At 43.6% G+C, this 19,405-nt stretch overlaps 1 protein-coding gene across 4 annotated transcripts in view; it reads left to right on the top strand.

The window, feature by feature from the left end:
* Nucleotides 1–19,405, top strand: part of AKAP9 (A-kinase anchoring protein 9) — a 124,017-nt gene that overhangs the window by 38,154 nt on the left and 66,458 nt on the right. For all 4 annotated transcript variants that reach the window (XM_029910968.1, XM_029910969.1, XM_029910967.1 and 1 more), the window contains exons 16-18: nucleotides 1,068–1,208; nucleotides 1,660–1,763; nucleotides 4,702–4,910. In XM_029910968.1, coding sequence (XP_029766828.1) covers nucleotides 1,068–1,208; nucleotides 1,660–1,763; nucleotides 4,702–4,910 — 454 coding nt within the window. The remainder of the gene's footprint in view (nucleotides 1–1,067; nucleotides 1,209–1,659; nucleotides 1,764–4,701; nucleotides 4,911–19,405) is intronic.

Here is a 19,405-nt window from a genome sequence, read left to right as displayed (position 1 = left end):
AGCTGAAACTTCTAACACTGAGGGGAGAGAGTACTTGTGTGATTTAGGTCATTAGCTCCTCTGTTTTAATGTAAAGGATGTTTTTGCCATGAGATTTATGTTAGAATTAATGTATAATTATTAAATCAGGAATACTTCTAGCTCCTCTAAATTTGGACCATAGCACTGGAAGGGACCTCCCTGGTCATAAAGTCCAGTCTCCAGTAGGCAAGCCAGTCACTTAATCCAGTTCATAAACTTATCAAGCTCCCTAAAACTAGTTAGGTCACCGGTTCTCAAACTTTAGCAACTCGAGGACCCCCATTTTGATTTAAAATTTTTCACGGCTCCCCAAGCCCCCCACTCAGCCCCAGGCCCCACCCCCACTCCACCCCTTCCCTCAAGGCCCCACCTCTTCCCACCCCCGCTACACCCAAGCCCCTCCTCTTCCCTGCCTATTTCCACCCAGTGTGCAGGAGGCACTGGGAGGGAGCGGGAGGAGTTGAGGGAGGGAGAGGGAGGAGTTGATCAACAGGGCCCGCAGACCCCCAGGGGGTCCGTAGACCCCAGTTTGCGAAACGCTGAGTTAGGTTGTTTGCCCCCCTACTCCTATTGGCAGGCTGCGCCAGAGTCTTGCTCCCCTGATTATTAGGAATCTCCTTCCCTGTTTTTACCCTCAGCTGTAATTAGTTTGTTATACTATATTCTTTCACCTTTATGAAGATCTTTTATAAAAAGGACATATTATCTAGGTAGTCTGTCTGCCATCCTAAAAATTATACTACAGTATATATATATATTATGATGTTAAACTTGTAACTTCCAGTGTAAATATTGTGCTTTAAAAGAAGTACTTACAGATTTGTATGAAAATCCTAGATCCCAAAACCACCAATTAGCTCTCAGTTTCAGAAAGCTTTAAATTTGCTTTTAACCACTTAATAAAAGAAGCTGCATTTTCCTGGTGCAAAATATGTTGAGTATTGGAAGTGCTAGGAATCACTAACACCAGAAGATTAAAAACCTGCCTAATGTTAATGTTTTCCTTCTACTATTCATAGTATGCCCTTATTAAATTTCATTTTTAGAGTGTCTCAGTGGAGAATGACAACTTGGTTACAGAGAGAGAGAGAATCCTTTTAGAGGAACTAGAATTGTTAAAGCAACATTCTGTACCAGGAAGAGAGAAGCTGCTTTCTGAGCTATGCAACAACAGTACGCAAACACAGGTAAATATGGACTTTGGCTACCTTAGGAGCCATGGTATGTAAATACAGTAGGATTTCTTTTGTCTGCTGCCTTATGGGTTGGTTAAATAATGAGGAGGTGGAGTTTAGCTGCCTATCTTTTTACTTTAGGTAAACTCAGATTTTAATGTTGCTATAGCAACATCCAACAGAGAACCCAGAAACTGTTTATTTAGCATAACAAACTTCATTTTAACAGGCTCTGGTTTGGATCTGTCATGTTTTTTCCATCTACACATTAATGTGTTTTGTACTTTCCTGGATACTAGCAATTTCATGGAAAGGGATAGTTGTTTTATTTCAAACAATATGTAATTTTTGCATAAAAGTTTTAATTTCGTAATGTAACCATGTATCAGAATACAATGTTGATTCCATCATGACAGGATTTTTGTCTTTTTTGTCCTCTCTGCCTTTGCAAATACTTACTCAGAATGAAAATGAAAGCCAAACTGAATCAAAAGAGTACACCTTTGAGGGTGAAGACGGAGGAGGAAAGCCTGAAGAAATATCTTTGGATATTCTTTCAAAAGAAAGGTATTCAGAGCTTGAACTTGTTAAATCCACACTTCCTTTAATTCAAAGTTTCTGTATTTATACTATAATTGCAATCAAAAAATTATATTTAGCTTTGTGAATCATATAATTATCTGATGTATCAGTCATATGCAATTAAAATTTATAAGAAATCAATATAGAATCCAAACCTGGATGCTTTTTGAGTGAAGCTAAATAATTTGTCACTTTTTTCCTAGATTATTTGAACAGCTATATTATAAAATTGGATTTTTAAAAAATGGTCTTGAAAATGATGTTCTCAGGCTATTTACTCCAAGTAGTTGAATCAGGCATTTAAAATCATATTCCATTAATTGGAATTTATAAGGCTACTTCTTGGCTTATGCCACACATTCCTTACATACTGCTTGGGTTGTGTACTCTACCTGAAACTCAGCCTTTTCTGTCTAGCTATATAATGGCAAATAGGATGTTTTTGATGTTTGCACATTTTCCTATCCATTTCATACACTATATAGGGCAATATATATTTTTACATTGATTTTTGTCAAAGTATCCCAGTGTATCTTTGAATATTCCTTATCTTGAACTTTTTATGTAAACTTTTACAATATATAAATACAAAGATGCTCATCAGAAACACAGTAGCCTATTTTTCAATGTCATTATGTAATTTTAAAGATTTCTTACACTACATGGCATAACTTAGGCATTTTCAAAAAATATCATCTGCGTAATTTAACTATTTTTTTTTGTGCACAATTTTTGCTGTTCATTTTATATTAAGCTACCAATATAATATTCTTACAAAACCTCCACAAATTACATTTATTGTTATAAAGTCAAAGGTTGCATTTTAAACATAAATTCATCTTGAGTTATGTCATTTTCCCCATCTCTAATTTCTGACTTCCAACCCTGCCACATTCTCCCAATCTCCTTCATCAGCCTGCATGTGGAATCTTGGCCTCTTAAGGTGTTGGCTTCCCATCATTATGAAGCACCGTAATTCTTTGAAAAAATGAAGTGTATGAAATCTAGTTAGTATACTGTACTGATATAAATAAACTAATGTTTATTTTATAATTATGTAGCCATCATATATAGATGAACAGACTGATGTGGTCTATATTTAAAAAGTACATGTTTCCAGTGCAAAATAAAATCAATAATTGTGCTGCTTTATTATCATCACATATTATCATGTTGTCCAAGTTCTTCCACTAGCAATTTTATTTTTTCTCATGTGAAGAACCTCTAAGACAGTGGCTTTCAATCTGTGGCCCATGGACCCCTGAGGGCTCCGCAAACTATGTCTAAGATTTCCAAAGGGGTCCGCACCTCCATTCAAAAATTTTTGCAGGTCCACAAATGAAAAAAGTTTGAAAACCACTGCTCTAAGAGACTCAAACTATAAGCATGACCTTTAATAACTTTTATAGTTCTGCTTTTTAAAGTGATTATACAAATACTCTACTTACCTTACTCTGTAAGTCTACTCCTGGTGTAAATACTGGCCCCAATTAAGTCAATGGCAAAGTGAGGCCCCATTGATTTCAATGAGGTTAGGATTTAATTCACCCCTTCTGTGTGTTCTGAGTCATAGGTGATTAATTTAATGACAAAAATAAATGTTGATTGTTTTTAACTCCTAATAGCATTGCTGAGCCAACACAGACATGGATGAGTACAAAGAGAAAGGACCCAGCTTGACTGGTTTTGGAAGGGTTGGTTTTGAAGGGATGGTAGAAAAAATGTAGTTTTACTTGTAAAATAAGAAATTTGTTAAGGAAACCTGTGGTTCTTGACACACATGATGTCTCAAAATGTCATTTTTAATAGTCATTTTTCAGAGCAGACTGTACTTTAAAGAAGTCCCTTTCTGGTTGACCTTGTGCTCATGGAACTGCCCAGTGCTTAAAATGTTGCTGCTGGATCCCATACTATTCATCCAAAAGGACTGTAACCTGCCTGTGAAAGAGTGGGTAGTGGATATGAAAAGTAGCTTCCATTAATCCTTACTTCATTGTCAATGAACCATTGTGGTATATCAGCCTTCTGGCATACAACTCCACATGGAATAGGATTTTTTTTAAAAAAATTGTTTGCATTTGGCCTGTCAAGGCCTATTTCAATGGGTGGGGAAGAAAGACTGTTGGGGAGAAGACAAACTTCACTTTTATTAAACGGTAACAAATTTTTTTTTTTTAAGAGACCGAAGTCTTGTGATTTTTACAGAACTGGTATGAAGTTACATTTCACTCTGTCTTATGGGCATTGTCAATAACTTTGCACAGAACTTAATACAGATTCTACTTTAATATTACCCTGCTTTGCAAAGGACAAAATTTATGGTTTATCTTTTTTGGTAATATTAGCCAAAAGTACTTTGTCTGAAGTCCATATCATTGTTGAGCCAATGTGACATGTGTAGGCTAGTAAGAAGCAGTAGTTTCAGACACTAGAAGCATCCTAAAGGGTCCATGTACCTAGACACAAATATTCAAGTTGGGTAATTCTGCATTGTTTTCACTAGGCGCACTATCCATGTAGTCTTTACTTGTGTTCTACAGAGCAATAGTGCATCCCTGGCCAATACATATGAAACCTGATAAGGAGGAAGGGCTTATAGTGGAAATGATGACAAACATGATACCGCTATCTGTATTTAAAAAAGGAATTACTAGGAAATTTTTCCTCAAAATTGTAGCTTTCCGTAGTTATTTAATATAACAATATGTAATATTTTTAATTGGTTGACTATGGACTAATATAGATGTGCTAATGTGGCATTTATGTGACTTACGTACTTCGCTATCTTAAAACCAAATCCTAGTACCACTGAATCAATAGCAAAACTTTCATAGTCTTCAGTGGGACCTGGATTTGGCCCCACAAAATAGAATGTGAGGGGAAAAAATGTTTTGATTAGTTTCTATTTCATCTGTATGTACAGGCATACTCTACAGAAGGCTAATAACAGACTCCTGAAGATTCTGTTAGAGGTTGTGAAGACAACTGTAGCTGTAGAAGAAACAATTGGTCTTCATGTCCTTGGATTACTGGATAGACCTGGGAAAGACCCTCCTTCTTCTAAAACTGTTCTATGGGAGGTGGAGGCAGAGCAGTCAGTAAAGCCCTGTGTCCATGCGGGATTTGAAAAAGGTACTGGTTGCATGTTTACTTCTAATTTCATATCATGTAGAAGCCATGTAATGTGCCAGGACTTTTTACTTGAAAAGTAAGATTTTTTAACTCATGGTAATTTAAAGGGCAGGTATATTTTAAAAAAAATAAAAGAAAAAAGTGTGTGAATATACATGGCAGCTCCATTTGATATCCATCATTAACAACCAGCACCTGATTAACTATTGCAAATTCCTAGGCACTTGCTGAGGGGTAAATTGTACCTTTGCTACAAGCTCTGCGTATGTGGCAGCATATAGCTGCCCTGTCCCAGGAGCAGACCAGGAAACAGATATATCTTGTGCTAGCTCTATACCTGGTGCTGTGAACATCTGCTGTCACATTGGTGGGGTTGGGGGTGCAAGATGGATTAAGGCACATCCCGCTTCCCACATACCTGTAGAAAAGGGAGAGTAATGGCTCTGCAGAGGCTTCTTTCCCCAAGCTGCTACCCCTGGTGGAGGTAGCCAGTGCTAGAGGGAAAAGGAGCGCCCTGGGTGAGCACAAAGGATAGGTAACAATCTAGCCATAAAATAACATTTTATTATATGTGCCTACACTTAAGTGGAGTCTTAGTTTCTTCGGTGGATGTCACTGGAAAAAAGTAGTAACCATTAAAAATCACAAAATTTCCATTTTAGGAAAATGTATACTATAGAGTGGTTACTCAAATGGTAAAAAAAGATGTATAGTATTTACTGTTTCTATTCTGTGTTTATACTTTTTAATAGTTTCTATTCTCCGCCCCCCTGTAGCCTTAAATCTGTGTCAAGTTACATCTTGGAACAATTTATAACAAGTTTATAAAGTCTGAGGTAATTTGAGACTGGCACCGTCTCACAACTGAAACACAGTGAAATCTTTCTTAAGTGACCACTCAAAGTGCTGCTTAAGAGAAGTAGTCATCTAGTGCAGGTGAAGGAGAATTGTACTGGTACATAATGTCTTTGGGGATTCTTTGAGATGAACTCTTAAGAGTACATGAGCATAAACGTTCTAACTTGTTACAAATAATACTCTAATAAGGGTGGTCTGTCTCCTGCCCTCATTCCTTCTCCGTGAGCGACGAGCACCAACGGTGCCCCTACTGCCTGGGCAAGACGCATATCTTGGCAAGCTGCACTAACTGTAAGTCCTTTCCACCCAGAATCAAACAGGCCTGTGAGCTCTGCCTCTGCAAACACCTTATGGAGGAGGCAATGAGGCCCCAAGCACACTCAGATCCTGGCCTGGGAGAGCCCCCGTACAGTGGCCACCGCCAACCAGAAGTGCCCCTCCGAGCACCACTCATGGTGCAGAACCGCCGGCACTGAAGCACAAAGACAAGCCCCATCATGAAAGCAAGAAGCACAAGAGACACAAGAGTAGGTCCCATAGCGGACTGCTCATAAACTCAGCATTCCCTCCATGAGCCACACCCAGTCAGATGAGACGTTGCATGCAGATCCCACGGGAGTGCCACCAAAGGCCCCCTCGGCTGGAGGGTAAAGCCAAGCGAAAGCGGGATCCATCATTACCATCGGTCACCCTTATACCGAAGCATTCAGACCACTTGGCTGCTAGCATGACACCAACGGTTCCATCTCACTTACAGGATAGACCAACTCTGCCAACTTCACTGGGTCCCTTTAGAGTGTCAATGGGTGCCCCATGGACCCCTGGCCACACTGAGACATTCCTCACAGTGGAGGAGATGATTCTACCATATCTACAGTCTCCACTTCTCTTGGGCCCTGCTCTTATCCAGGACACTAGAACATTCGAATGTGAACCTTTGCTCCTCCTGCAAGAGAAGCCCATCTGTCATGCGCTGCACTGTAGCCCTCCAACACCAACGGTCTTGCCACTGATGGAACCATCCTCCGACTCCAATGAGTTCTGGGACACGGCACCGCCACCATCCCCATTGCCACACAGAGCCCAGACATACATCTCAGACCTCCTTATCCTCCTGCTTACGACCTACCCAGGGATGCCTGGTACTGCTTCCCAGGGGGCTCGCCCAGACCAGTGGACCCCTCATTCTGGCCCTACAGGGGGCCCTACGACTCGTACAAAAGGCATCTGGAGTCATCCCAAGGGTCCTGCCAGGCTGCCCCTGTACACCCTCTTGCACTGTTGGTGTAAAAAGGAGGATGTCAAGTCGGTACTGCCGGTCCCAACCGGAGCTCCTCGTCACTGGAGGAGGCAATCATCCCCCTCCTGCTCTCTCTGCCAGATCATCACCAGCAGTATCAAGACCTGCTGGAGAGGGTGGCCACAGACCTGCAGATTCCATTGGAGGAAGTCCAGGACCCACAACACTGACTCCTGGACATTCTCCAACCACAAGGACCTTCAAGAATGGTGATCCCAATAAACAAGGCCATCCTAGAACCAGCTCAATCAGTGTGGCACACACCAGCCTTGTGCGCCCCCACACCAAAGAGAGCAGAGAGAGGATATTTTATGCCAGCTAAAGGGACTTTTTTATTTACGCACCTGATTCCCAAATCCCTGGTCATCCAGGCGGCTGCTTATCCCTCCCACCAACCAATTCTTCAACAGGAAGCAAACTCTGTAATCCTTAAGGGTGCAATAGAGTGCATCCCTCCCCAATACTAGGGGAGAGGCTTTTATTCACCACACTTCCTCATCCTGAAAAATGACGCTGGACAGCATCCCTTGCTCGATCTCTGACTACTAGATAAGTTTATCAGGAAGTCCTAGTTTTGGATGATAACACTGGCATTGATCAACCCCTCCCTCCACCAGGGAGCATGGTTCGTGGCTCTCGACACAGAAGATGCTTACTTCCGTGTGGACATCCACCTGTCGCATTTCAGGATGGGGCACCAACACTTCCAATCTCAGGTCCTCTCGTTCGGCATTGGGACAGCACCACAAGTATTCATGAAGGTCTTTGCGGTGGTAGTGGCCCAGAGGAGGCACCTAGGATACTCAGTATTCCCCTACCTGGATGACTGGCTCCTCATGATGCACTTGCAGCAGAAAGCTCTGTCTGCAATCCATTGTCTTCAAAACCTCCTAGTGTCCCTGGGTATGTGCGTTACCAAAGACAAATCTATTTTGACACCCACCCAGACAAATACACTTCATAGGGGCAAGACTGGATTCAATTGCTGCACAAGTCTTCCTCCCAGTGGATCATTTCTCTGCAATGAATGCCCTCATTGCTCATCTTTGCCATACGCCCCGCACCATGGTCCGCCAATGCCTCTCTCTCTTGGGGCATATGGCGGCCTGTACTTTATATATTTATGTACAAACTGGGTTGTACGTAAACATACTAGAACTCAGGGCAGTCCATCTTGTCTGCAAAGTCTTCCTTCCGCTGATATGGTCCCTTCTCATTCAGCTTCTCTCTGACAACATCAGTGCTGTTCTAAGTCTGTTCGGCTATGGAACTGGTGCATCAGGAGCCAGGTGACAATACATGCTACATACCTGCCAGGCGCCCAGAATTCTCTAGCCGACAGTCAGCAGAAAACTACACCTAGACCATGAATGGCAACTGCACGATGCAGTCCTCAACGATCTCTTCGCCCAATGGGGAGACTCTCGTTGGGACCTCTTTGCCTGTCAAGTGAATCAAAAACTTCCCCGCTATTGCTCCAGGGCAGCTCTAGACAGGGGCTCTGGGGCGATGCTGTCCTCATCTCCTGGATGGGCGACCTCCGCTATGCCTTCCCCCCCATTTCTCTGCTGTTGCAGGTTCTTCACAAGATTTGCTGGGACAGGGACAACATCATCTTCATGGTGCCCTACTGGGCCTCGCAGTTCTGGTTCACTGACCTCATGAAATTCTTTGCCTGACCAGTCAGGCTCTGGGCATTCCCGGATCTCCTTATGCAAGATCAGGGCAGACTCCGGCATCCCAGCCTGGACTCCCTTCACCTCACAGCCTGGTATTTGGAATGTCATTGAGTATAGTCCATGAGTGCTCTGCCCCGGTTCGACAAATCCTCACCCAAAGCAGGAAAAGGTCCACTAGAACTTGCTGTCACACAAAGTGGCAGTGCTTCCTGAAGTGGGCCCGCTGCCATTACCCCTCTCTGGACACGGTGACCATCCCAGTTGTCCTGGACTACCTACTTGCCTTCAAAACACCAGGCTTAGCTCTCAGCTCTATCCGGGTACACCTGGCGGCACTTACTGCCTTCCTCCCACCAGTGGAGGGCACTTCCGTCTTTACACACCTTACGACTATGCGTTTCATGAAGGGCTTGCTCAGCACCTTTCCACCAGTTATGAAGCCCCTATCTACATGGGATCTTAACCTTGTTTTCTCTGCCCTCACGAGACTGCCCTTCGAATCCATGGTAACATGCTTCATGACCCCCCTCTCCTTGAAAGGGGCATTCTTGGTTGCTTTCACCTTGGCCAGATGGGTCAGCAAGCTCGCTGGCATGATGGCAGACCCTCCCTACATGGTGCTTCTCAAGCCAAGGTCTCATTAAGGCTGCACCCCAAAATCCTTCCCAGCGTGGTGTTGAAATTCCACCTCAATCAATCCATTCACTTGCCTGTGTTCCATCCAAATTTCCCACCTGCACTCTCTTGATGTTCAATGCGCCCTGGCATTCTACTTGCACAGGCCTAGACCTTTTCGGAGGTCACCAAGACTCTTCATAACCATTGCAGAGAGATCAACAGGACAAACCATATCTTCCCAAAGAATCTCTAAATGGGTCTCAGTGTGCATACTGGAATGCTATGAACACTCCAACCTGGTGTAACAGCTTATTCTACATGAGCGCAAGCCACCCACCTCCTCGGCCTCCTAGTGGATGTACCATGGCGAGACATCTGCAAGGCCGCGATGTGGCGCTCTGTCCACATGTTTACGGTGCACTGTACCATAACACACATGGCAGATGCGGACATGGCCGTAGACCACACTGTATTGCAGATGGCTATGCCATATCCTCGCATCCACCTCCGCACTGATTACTGGTCATAAGTCACTCACATGTGAAATACACATAGGGACCATCACTCAAAGAAGAAGAGGAAGTTTCTCACCTGTAACTTCGAGAGATGTGTTTTCTATCTGTATTCCCGCTACCCGCCCTCCTTCCTGCCCTTTATACCCTGGACCAGGAGCATGAGGAGACTCAGTATGCACGTGCAGATCAACGGACACTGCTTGGAAATATTTCCAGACTTAGGCACATGGCAAGAATGCGCACCCACATGTGGAATACAATGGGGCCACACATCTTGAAGAACCTCCAGTTACAGCTGAGTATCTTCCTCTTATGTTCTTATGACCTTCCTTCTTATCTCATGATTGCTTAATTGCTTAAGAGCCTTTGGTGAGGGACCTTGTCAAAGACTTTCTGAAAGTCCGAGTATGCTGTATCTACTGGATCACCCTTGTCAATGTTTGTTGACCTCCCTCCTGTTGGATTGGTGAGGCATGAGTTCTCTTTACAAAAGCCATGTTGACTCTTCCCCAACATCTCGTGTTCATCTATGTGTCTGATAATTCTGTTCTTTATTATAGTTTCAACTAATTTGCCTGGTACTGACGTTAGGCTTACTGGCTTGTAATTGCAAGGATCACCTCTGGAGTCTTTTTAAAAAATTGGTGGTACATTAGCTGTCCTTCAGTCATCTGGTACAGATGCTGACTTAAGCACTAGGTTTCATACCATGGTTAGTAGTTCTGCAGTTTCCTATTTGAGTTCCTTCAGAACTCTTGGTTGAATACCATCCGGTCGTGGTGACTTGTTACTGTTTAATTTATCAGTTTGTTCCAAAACCTTTATTGAGTCCTCAGTCTGGGACAGTTCCTCAGATTTGTCACCTAAAAAGAATGGCACAGATGTGGGAATGCTCTGCTATTTTCAGAAGAATAAATCTGGAGACTTACACTTTCCAGGCAAATAGTGATTTTAAAGTGCATTTCTACGCTGAAAAGTGATTTTGTAAAAATGCCATCAATTATTTCTATATTTACCATCCCACAGTGACTTCCATATTCCAGTGTTCATTCTGCAAACTTAATCAAAACTCTGAGAGTCACGTTGGGGGTTTTCCTCTTCAAGTATCCTTACTATTTGTAAAGTTTCTGCAGGCCAAATCATGGGTGACACCTGGGTAATTGCACTGCACTATTGGGGCTTGCACCAGTGTAACTAATTAGAATTTAGTAAATTATTCTGTTGGTGATGCATTAGGAGAAATAGAATCCCACTCACATGCTCTTAGCTCTGTTGGCTCTGCAGGACCAACAGGAATAAAAAACAGTAAAACCTGATTTTAGGCCTCAGTCTTGCCCACGGAGAGCTCAATGCAGGATCAAAGCCTTAATTGCTAAAATAAACAAATATGACTCCGAATAAACACAAGAAACAGATATGTTAAGTGTAAATTAATAAATATAAAAATTGTTGTATTTCAAAATAAAATAGCACTTTACAGTCATTACCACTGCTGAACTCAAGAGATGGGAGATGGCACTTCCCTTTGTTTGACAGCTATCCTTCAGTCAAATTATGCTTCAGAATAGTTCTTTTCTTTAGAAAATGCTTTCTTGCATTTGGTTTTTATTTTATATATAGCCAAAGATAAACTGCAAAACAGTAGCTACAGAATTGGGGATGGGAGAAAAACTAACGTAACCAAGCTTTGGTTTTAAAATCTGAAGTCTGAAATCTTTGTCTTTACCTCATGAAATCCACACCATAATCTTTTGGTCATTGGCATGGATAAAGGAGAACTTACTTAATACTAGTAGCATTGGTAAAGAGAGAATGATATTATTAGCATCAGCTGCTGAAATGATGAGACCATGTCAGTACTGATTATGAGCAAGCTTTGAGCTTTGAAATTTTTCCATTCATATTTCTGATCAGCCAGACGTTGCAGAAAAGTGCTCCATATCTATGCAGTTGCTTTGCAGAAAGAATACTTTGTGTTCTAAAGTAACTCACTATGGCCCAGTGCAACAGTACTTCTCAGACAAAACTTCTATTAAAATTCAGGGATTACAGGCTATAAACATTAGGCTGCACTGCAATTATTTAATTTGAGTTTCAAGTTTCATTCCAAGTTCATTAACATTAACAAACCTTTAATAAATGTCTTTCAAGCCAGAGATTGAAAAAGTATGAAAAATTTAGTTGTAATATATTCAAATTAGTAGGGATGTTTTTATTCTACTTTGAGAAAATTGAAAACTGAAAAGCAAAATGGGAAATACAATTATACAGTCAATTCTGGATGCTTGTAGACATAGATTAGAATAAACTGTAACTAATATTTCATTGTATCTAATTACATTTTGTCTGTAGCTGTGCTACGATACTTTGGGTACTTATTTTGTCAGATCTCAAAAGCTAAGCAGGGTCTTTCCTGGTCAGTACTTAAGATGAGTGACCTCCAAAGAGCATCAGGTGCTGCAGTAAATGGTGCTGTTGTTTTAGTAGGATGTATGTTTCTCTCAACTCAGTCTTTAGCTAATGCTTTGGTACAGCATTGGGAAACTCTACACTGCTGGATGTCCATCTAATTTAGATAAAGGTCCTTTCTACTCTGAGGATATTAAAGCTCATGTGTCCCTATTTCAAGATACTCAGAGGCCTTTCGGCTTGGGTGCTGAGAGATCCAAATGACATATATTATTATAAAAGTATAGAATAGTTAGTTCCACTGAAGGCCTTACATTACAGGGGTTTGGAATCTTAAGGTGCTAAGAAAAATCTTTATTACCCCAAATCTACCTTAAAATTTGTGTAGAGGATTGACAGAAAATGGCTGCCAGACACCCCTGAGGTGACTGCACTTTATTGGTTGTGAATAGAATTCTAATGTTCAGTGTCTGTAAAGTGGTTTGAAATCCTGTGTAGATGAAAGGTGCCATGTGAATGTAAATTCCATTCATCCAATTATTCATTTCCTTCATATTTCAAATTGTGCTTCTTCCTTTATGTTCTTTTTTTCATGGAGTTTTAAGAGATTTTGTAAAATTACGTTATACCCCTAAACTAAAAGGAGCTATGAAACAGTACTGATATAACGTCAAGAAAAAAATATTAACAAATGTAATATAAAATTCAAACAATCAAAACTAAAACCTGTTTTAAAATTTTATGTAGATGTAGTTTCTTGTATATGGGTAATAAGCTTGATTATGGTGAAATAAATGTGAATGACATGAAATAAAAAGTCTGATCGTTTCCCTGAATGCTATAGTTTAGGCATAAAAATGTATAATATATCAACTACATTGTTAAACACGTTGCAGCTCATTTAAAAAAAAATTAAAACTAGAAACTTGCACTTCTTTCTGTATTCCCACCAAAACAGCTGTTGTAGGAGTTGTTTTTTTCAGAGGGACCAACCATTCTTATGACAATTTGAAGGAGGAAGAGCAATAAAGAAGAGGGAAGAATCGGTATAAAGAGATTTGATCAAACCAATGTACTAAATACAATTTTTGTTTAAAAACAAGCAAATTCTGAATAGGCTGCTGTAGTTCCATTTTGAAGTTCTGTTGACTACACAGACTGTTTCAGCTTTGCTGACATGATTCTTGATATCATCAGAACCCTTAAATGGAATAACAACTCAATACTGTAATTTACAGATCCCTATTACTTGTTTCATATTTAATTGTGGAACAAGCGTAGATTGATTGATACCATTACTTGTCCCCCAAAAAAGTCTTTTCCATCTCTCTTCAAAGTAGTTTCATGGGATCATTATTTGACTTTCTGTAACTTAAAAGCAGGAATGACATTTGGTGTGTCAAGCACAGAATTACGAATTGCTAATGGCATGCGACATATTGGGTAATTACTGTTAACTATCGATATTATGAATTGGAGAACAAACCTGTTCAATCTATGAAATTTAAACCTTGAATAAAAAATATTTGTCCATTTGAAAAAAAAAATTGCAGAAAGATATTTTAAAGATTATATTATTTTAATAAAACAAACTTTTCCATTACAAGGAAACATTTTTGCCAATTCAAAATCAAATAATCAGATAGTACTTTTCATTTTCAAAATTCGGTAGTAACATAATGAAATAACCTACTGCTACGAGACATTAATGGATTGTTATCGCACTCACCCTATGTTATTGAAAATTTCACCTGTTGCCTAAAAGGTTTGAAAACAGCCAGTGTGTGCACATTTGTCTCTTGCTTTACTGAATCCCTACATTCTAAATATTCAAAATCCAGTGCTTTCTGTTTACTTGTATCAGGCTAAAAAAGCCTTGGACAAAACTGTGTCTGCTGCTGCTTTTCAGACAGAAAGGATATTGCATATGAAACTGAAATCAGACATCAGGAATATTAAGGACTAGAAAAAGGCCATATTGTCTATCAATACAGACCCTACCAGTTCATCTGCAACGTTTGTCATTGGTTCATATACCCCTTTAACCAATTTAGAGTTCATTAATAATATTGCTGACTATCAGGGTATGTCTACACTACGAGAGTAGTTCGATTTTACTTAAATCGAATTTGTGGAACCGATATTACAAAGTTGAACGTGTGTATCCACACTAAGAACAGTAATTCGACTTTGTGAGTCCACACTAACGGGGCAAGCGTCGACACTGGAAGCGGTGCACTGTGGGCAGCTATCCCACAGTTCCCGCAGTCCCTGCTGCCCATTGGAATTCTGGGTCGAGCCCCCAATGCCTGCTGGGGCAAAAAATGTGTCGAGGGTGGTTTTGGATAACGGTCATCATTCAACCGTCACTCCCACCCTCCTTCCCTGAAAGCGCCGGCGGGCAATCAGTTCGCACACTTCTCTGGTGAGTGACAGCGCGGATGTCACAGCACTGCGAGCATGGAGCCCGCTGCGATCATCCCTGCGGTTATGGCCATTGTCAACACCTCGCACCTTATCGTCCACCTTTTTCAGAGTCAGATGCTGAGAAATCAGGCGAAGAGGCTACGGCAGCGCGGTGAGGACATTAAGTCTGAGAGGGGCACAGACCTCTCACAAGGCACGGGACCCCGCGCCGTGAACATCATGGTGGCAATGGGTCATGTTGATGCTGTGGAACGGCGATTCTGGGCCCGGGAAACAAGCACGGACTGGTGGGACCGCATAGTGCTGCAGGTCTGGGATGAATCACAGTGGCTGCGAAACTTTAGGATGAGTAAGGGAACTTTCCTGGAACTTTGTGAGTTGCTGTCCCCTGCCCTGAAGCGCAAGGACACCCGGATGCGAACAGCCTTGACTGTCCAGAAGCGAGTGGCCATAGCCCTCTGGAAGCTTGCAACGCCAGACAGCTACCGGTCAGTCGCGAACCACTTTGGCGTGGGCAAATCTACCGTGGGGGTTGCTGTGATGCAAGTAGCCAACGCAATCGTTGAGCTATTGCTGTCAAAGGTAGTGACCCTGGGAAACGTGCAGGTCATCATAGATGGCTTCGCTGTGATGGGATTCCCAAACTGCGGTGGGGCTATAGATGGAACTCACATCCCTATCCTGGGACCGGACCACAAGGCCAGCCAGTACATTAACAGAAAGGGCTACTTTTCAATGGTCCTGCAAGCACTGGTGGACCATAGGGGACGTTTTACAAACATCAACGTCGGATGGCCGGGCAAGGTTCATGACGCTCGTGTTTTCAGGAACTCTGGTCTGTTTAGACGGCTGCAGGAAGGTATTTACTTCCCGGACCACAAAATAACTCTTGGGGATGTGGAGATGCCTATAGTGATCCTCGGGGACCCAGCCTACCCGCTAATGCCCTGGCTCATGAAGCCCTATACTGGCGCCCTGGACACTGAAAAAGAACTCTTCAACTACCGTCTCAGCAAGTGCAGAATGGTGGTGGAGTGTGCTTTTGGATGTCTCAAGGGGAGATGGAGAAGCTTACTGACTCGCTCTGATCTCAGCGAAACCAATATCCCCATTGTTACTGCAGCTTGCTGTGTGCTCCACAATCTCTGTGAGAGCAAGGGGGAGACCTTTATGGCAGGGTGGGAGGTTGAGGCAAATAGCCTGGCTTCTGATTACGCCCAGCCAGACAGCCGTGCGATTAGAAGAGCACAGCGGGACGCGCTGTGCATCCGGGAGGCTTTGAAAGCTAGGTTCCTCAGTGAGCAGGGTAACCTGTGACTATTAAGTTTGTTTAAAGAGAAGCTGAACCTGCCCCCGTTTCTTTACCCAGTTAATGTTGACTATCCTCTCCAGTTACATACCCCGTTCCCCCCCTTCCAACACACGTTTAAAAATAAAATAAATGGAACTTTGTTAATTAACACCGTTTTCTTTATTACGGATTTCGCGGTAAAGTGTTGAAACTGGGACGCAGACTGTGGTGGGGAGCGGGCGTAGTGATGGAAAGAACGCTTCTAAACTCGAGGAATGACAGGCTCCTGCTCCTAGAGCGGTCCGCAGTGGTGGACTGGTTGTTTCAACGGAGCCTGCCACCCCTCCTTTTCGGGACTCTGTGTGTGGGGGCTATGTGACTTTGTGGCGGGGGAGGACGGTTACAGATCCCCTGCTGAGTGGCTCTGTGATCCAGGATAAGAACCGCTGCATAAGATCTCTAACTACCCTCCCCCACCACAAAGTCACATAGCCCCCCACACACAGAACATGAAAACCACCTCCCAGACTGACCAGGGTGCCTAGTGACTGCAGTGTGTGTGTGACCTTCTGCTGAACCTGCCCCCGTGTCTGTACCCTGGTAAAGGTGACTGTCCTCTCCAATTACTAACCCCCTTCCCCCCCCCTTCAAACACACTCTCCTCTAAAGGAACATGACGGAAACAGTAATTAACAGAAACGTATTTTTTGTTAGCAACTACACAGTTAGGGGATGAAACTGGGATGGGGGCTTGGGTGAGGCGGGAAGGAAAGGACTTATCAAATTTTTGGGAATGAGAGCCTTCTGGTACTTGAGCAGTCTGCAGGGGTGGAGTGACAGTTTTCATGGCCCCTGCTGCCCCTCCTTCTTGGGACTTTGGGTGAGGGGGGTATGGGACTTTGTGGCGGGGGAGGGCGGTTAGAGATAGACTGCAGCGGGGCTCTGTCCTCCTGCCTCCGGTCCTGCAGAACATCCACAAGGCGCCGGAGCGTGTCCGTTTGCTCCCTCATTAGTCCAAGCAGCGTTTGAGTTGCCTGCTGGTCTTCCTGCTGCCACCTGTCCTCCCGTTCGCTGTGTGATCGCTGGTATTGCGACATGTTCTCCCTCCACTGGGTCTGCTGTGCCGCCTCGGCTCGGGAGCAGCCCATAAGTTCTGAGAACATGTCGTCCTGTGTCCTTTTCTTTCTCCGCCTAATCTTCGCCAGCCTCTGGGAGGGGGATGCTGGGGTAGGTCGGGAGACAGTCGCGGCTGTGGGATGGGAAAAAGGGAGTGAATTCCACACAAAGATACATTTTTGTGAACAATGAACATAGTCTTTCTCTGTGAACAAGACCATGCACAGCACCTATCACATGCGCACTCAGGACAAGGTCGAATTTTCGGCCTTCGCATTCAGTGCCTGGGGTCTTGCAGTGGAGATCAGACAAGCGGGGCAGGACAGCGGAATTCGGGTAGCAGGCGGACATGGTAAGCCGTAGACTTTTGGCTGCTTAAAACTTAATTTATAGCAGTGCCCTCCTTTCACGTTCAAAGCAATACTCCTAGCGTTGGCCAGTTCCTGCTGCCGGCAATAGCCTGGCGCGGAAAAGTTTCCTACCACGGAGGACGCAATAAGGCCGCTCTCCCCAGGAACCTCATGCAAAGGCTTTCCAATTATCTCCAGGAGAGCTTCGTGGAGATGTCCCATGAGGATTTCAGCTCTCCCGCCTCCACCTGGTGGCTGTAAACCGCCGGTTACAGTTATGTAAAGGAACAGGCAAGCAGTCCCAATACTAACATTCCCCTAATTCAAAGCAGGTCACCATGAGCGACATCACTCTGATGAGGATTTCTGACACAGAGAAAGACCGCATGCTGCGTGAAAGCCAGCAAAAACCAGGGCCGTATGCCGCCATGCTCTGCGAGGCAATGATCCCAGAGTACTTGATGATAGCCTGGCGCGGAAAAGTTTCCTACCACGGAGGACGCAATAAGGCCGCTCTCCCCAGGAACCTCATGCAAAGGCTTTCCAATTATCTCCAGGAGAGCTTCGTGGAGATGTCCCATGAGGATTTCAGCTCTATCCCCGCACATATAGACCTTATTTTCCAGTAGCTGCACTGGCAAGGACTAAAAAGTAGAGCGCCTAGGGCAAACTAATCATGATAAACCGGACATTGTTAGATTCTTTTGCAGTAGTTGCACTGCCAAGGACTAAAACGTTAAGCGCCTAGGGCAAACTAATCATGAAAGACCCATTGTTAATATTCCTGGTCTGTTCAAAATAAATGTTTACATGTTTAAAACACTTACCGACTGATCCTTCCCCTGATTCAGGGTCCAGGTTAACGCCTGGGGAGGGTTGGTAGGGGATCTCTGTAAGGGTGATGAAGAGATCCTGGCTGTCGGGGAAATCAGCGTTGTAAGCGCTGTCGACTGCCTCGTCCTCCTCATCTCCTTCCTCATCTTCCCCGTCCACTAATATATCCGAGGAAGCGGCTGTTGACAATATCCCATCCTCAGAGTCCACGGTCAGTGGTGGGGTAGTGGTGGCGGCCGCACCTAGAATTGAATGCAGTGCCTCGTAGAAATGGCATGTCTGGGGATGGGATCCGGAGCGTCCGTTTTCCGCTTTGGTCTTCTGGTAGCCTTGTCTCAGGTCCTTGATTTTCACGCGGCACTGCGTTGCATCCCGGCAGTATCCTCTCTCCGTCATGGCTTTTGAGATCTTCTTGTAGATCTTCGCATTCTGTTTCTTGGAGCGCAGCTCGGAAAGCACGGACTCATCGCCCCACACAGCGATCAGATCCAAGACTTCCCGATCAGTCCATGCTGGGGCCCTCTTTCTATTCTGAGATTGCATGGTCACCTCTGCTGGAGAGCTCTGCATCATTGCCAGTGCTGCTGAGCTCGCCACAATGTCCAAACAGGAAATGAGATTCAAACTGGCCAGACAGGAAAAGGAATTCAAATTTTCCCGGGGCTTTTCCTGTGTGGCTGGTCAGAGCATCCGAGCTCGGACTGCTGTCCAGAGCGTCAACAGAGTGGTGAACTGTGGGATAGCTCCCAGAGCTATTAGCGTCGAATTCCATCCACACCTACCCTAATTCGACATGGCCATGTCGAATTTAGCGCTACTCCCCTCGTCGGGGAGGAGTACAGAAATCGAATTAAAGAGACCTCTATGTCGAACTAAATAGCTTTGTTGTGTGGACGGGTGCAGGGTTAATTCGATTTAACGTTGCTAAATTCAACATAACCTCCTAGTGTAGACCAGGCCTCAGTGTGTTCAGTATTCCAGTCACTTTCAGTCCAAGAAATTTTGTGTGAATTGCTTACATTATTGCGCTCAACTAATTTAAGTCTTTGTATTTTAATTAGTAATTTTCTTGAACAATTGGTCTAATTCACAATGCCA

The sequence above is a fragment of the Terrapene carolina genome, unplaced genomic scaffold (genome assembly GCF_002925995.2).
Source record: "Terrapene carolina triunguis isolate 2854851 unplaced genomic scaffold, T_m_triunguis-2.0 Scaffold84, whole genome shotgun sequence".
NCBI lineage: Eukaryota > Metazoa > Chordata > Testudines > Emydidae > Terrapene > Terrapene triunguis.
The sequence above is the reverse complement of the archived record's forward strand: the minus strand, read 5'-3'. Positions and strand labels throughout refer to the sequence as shown.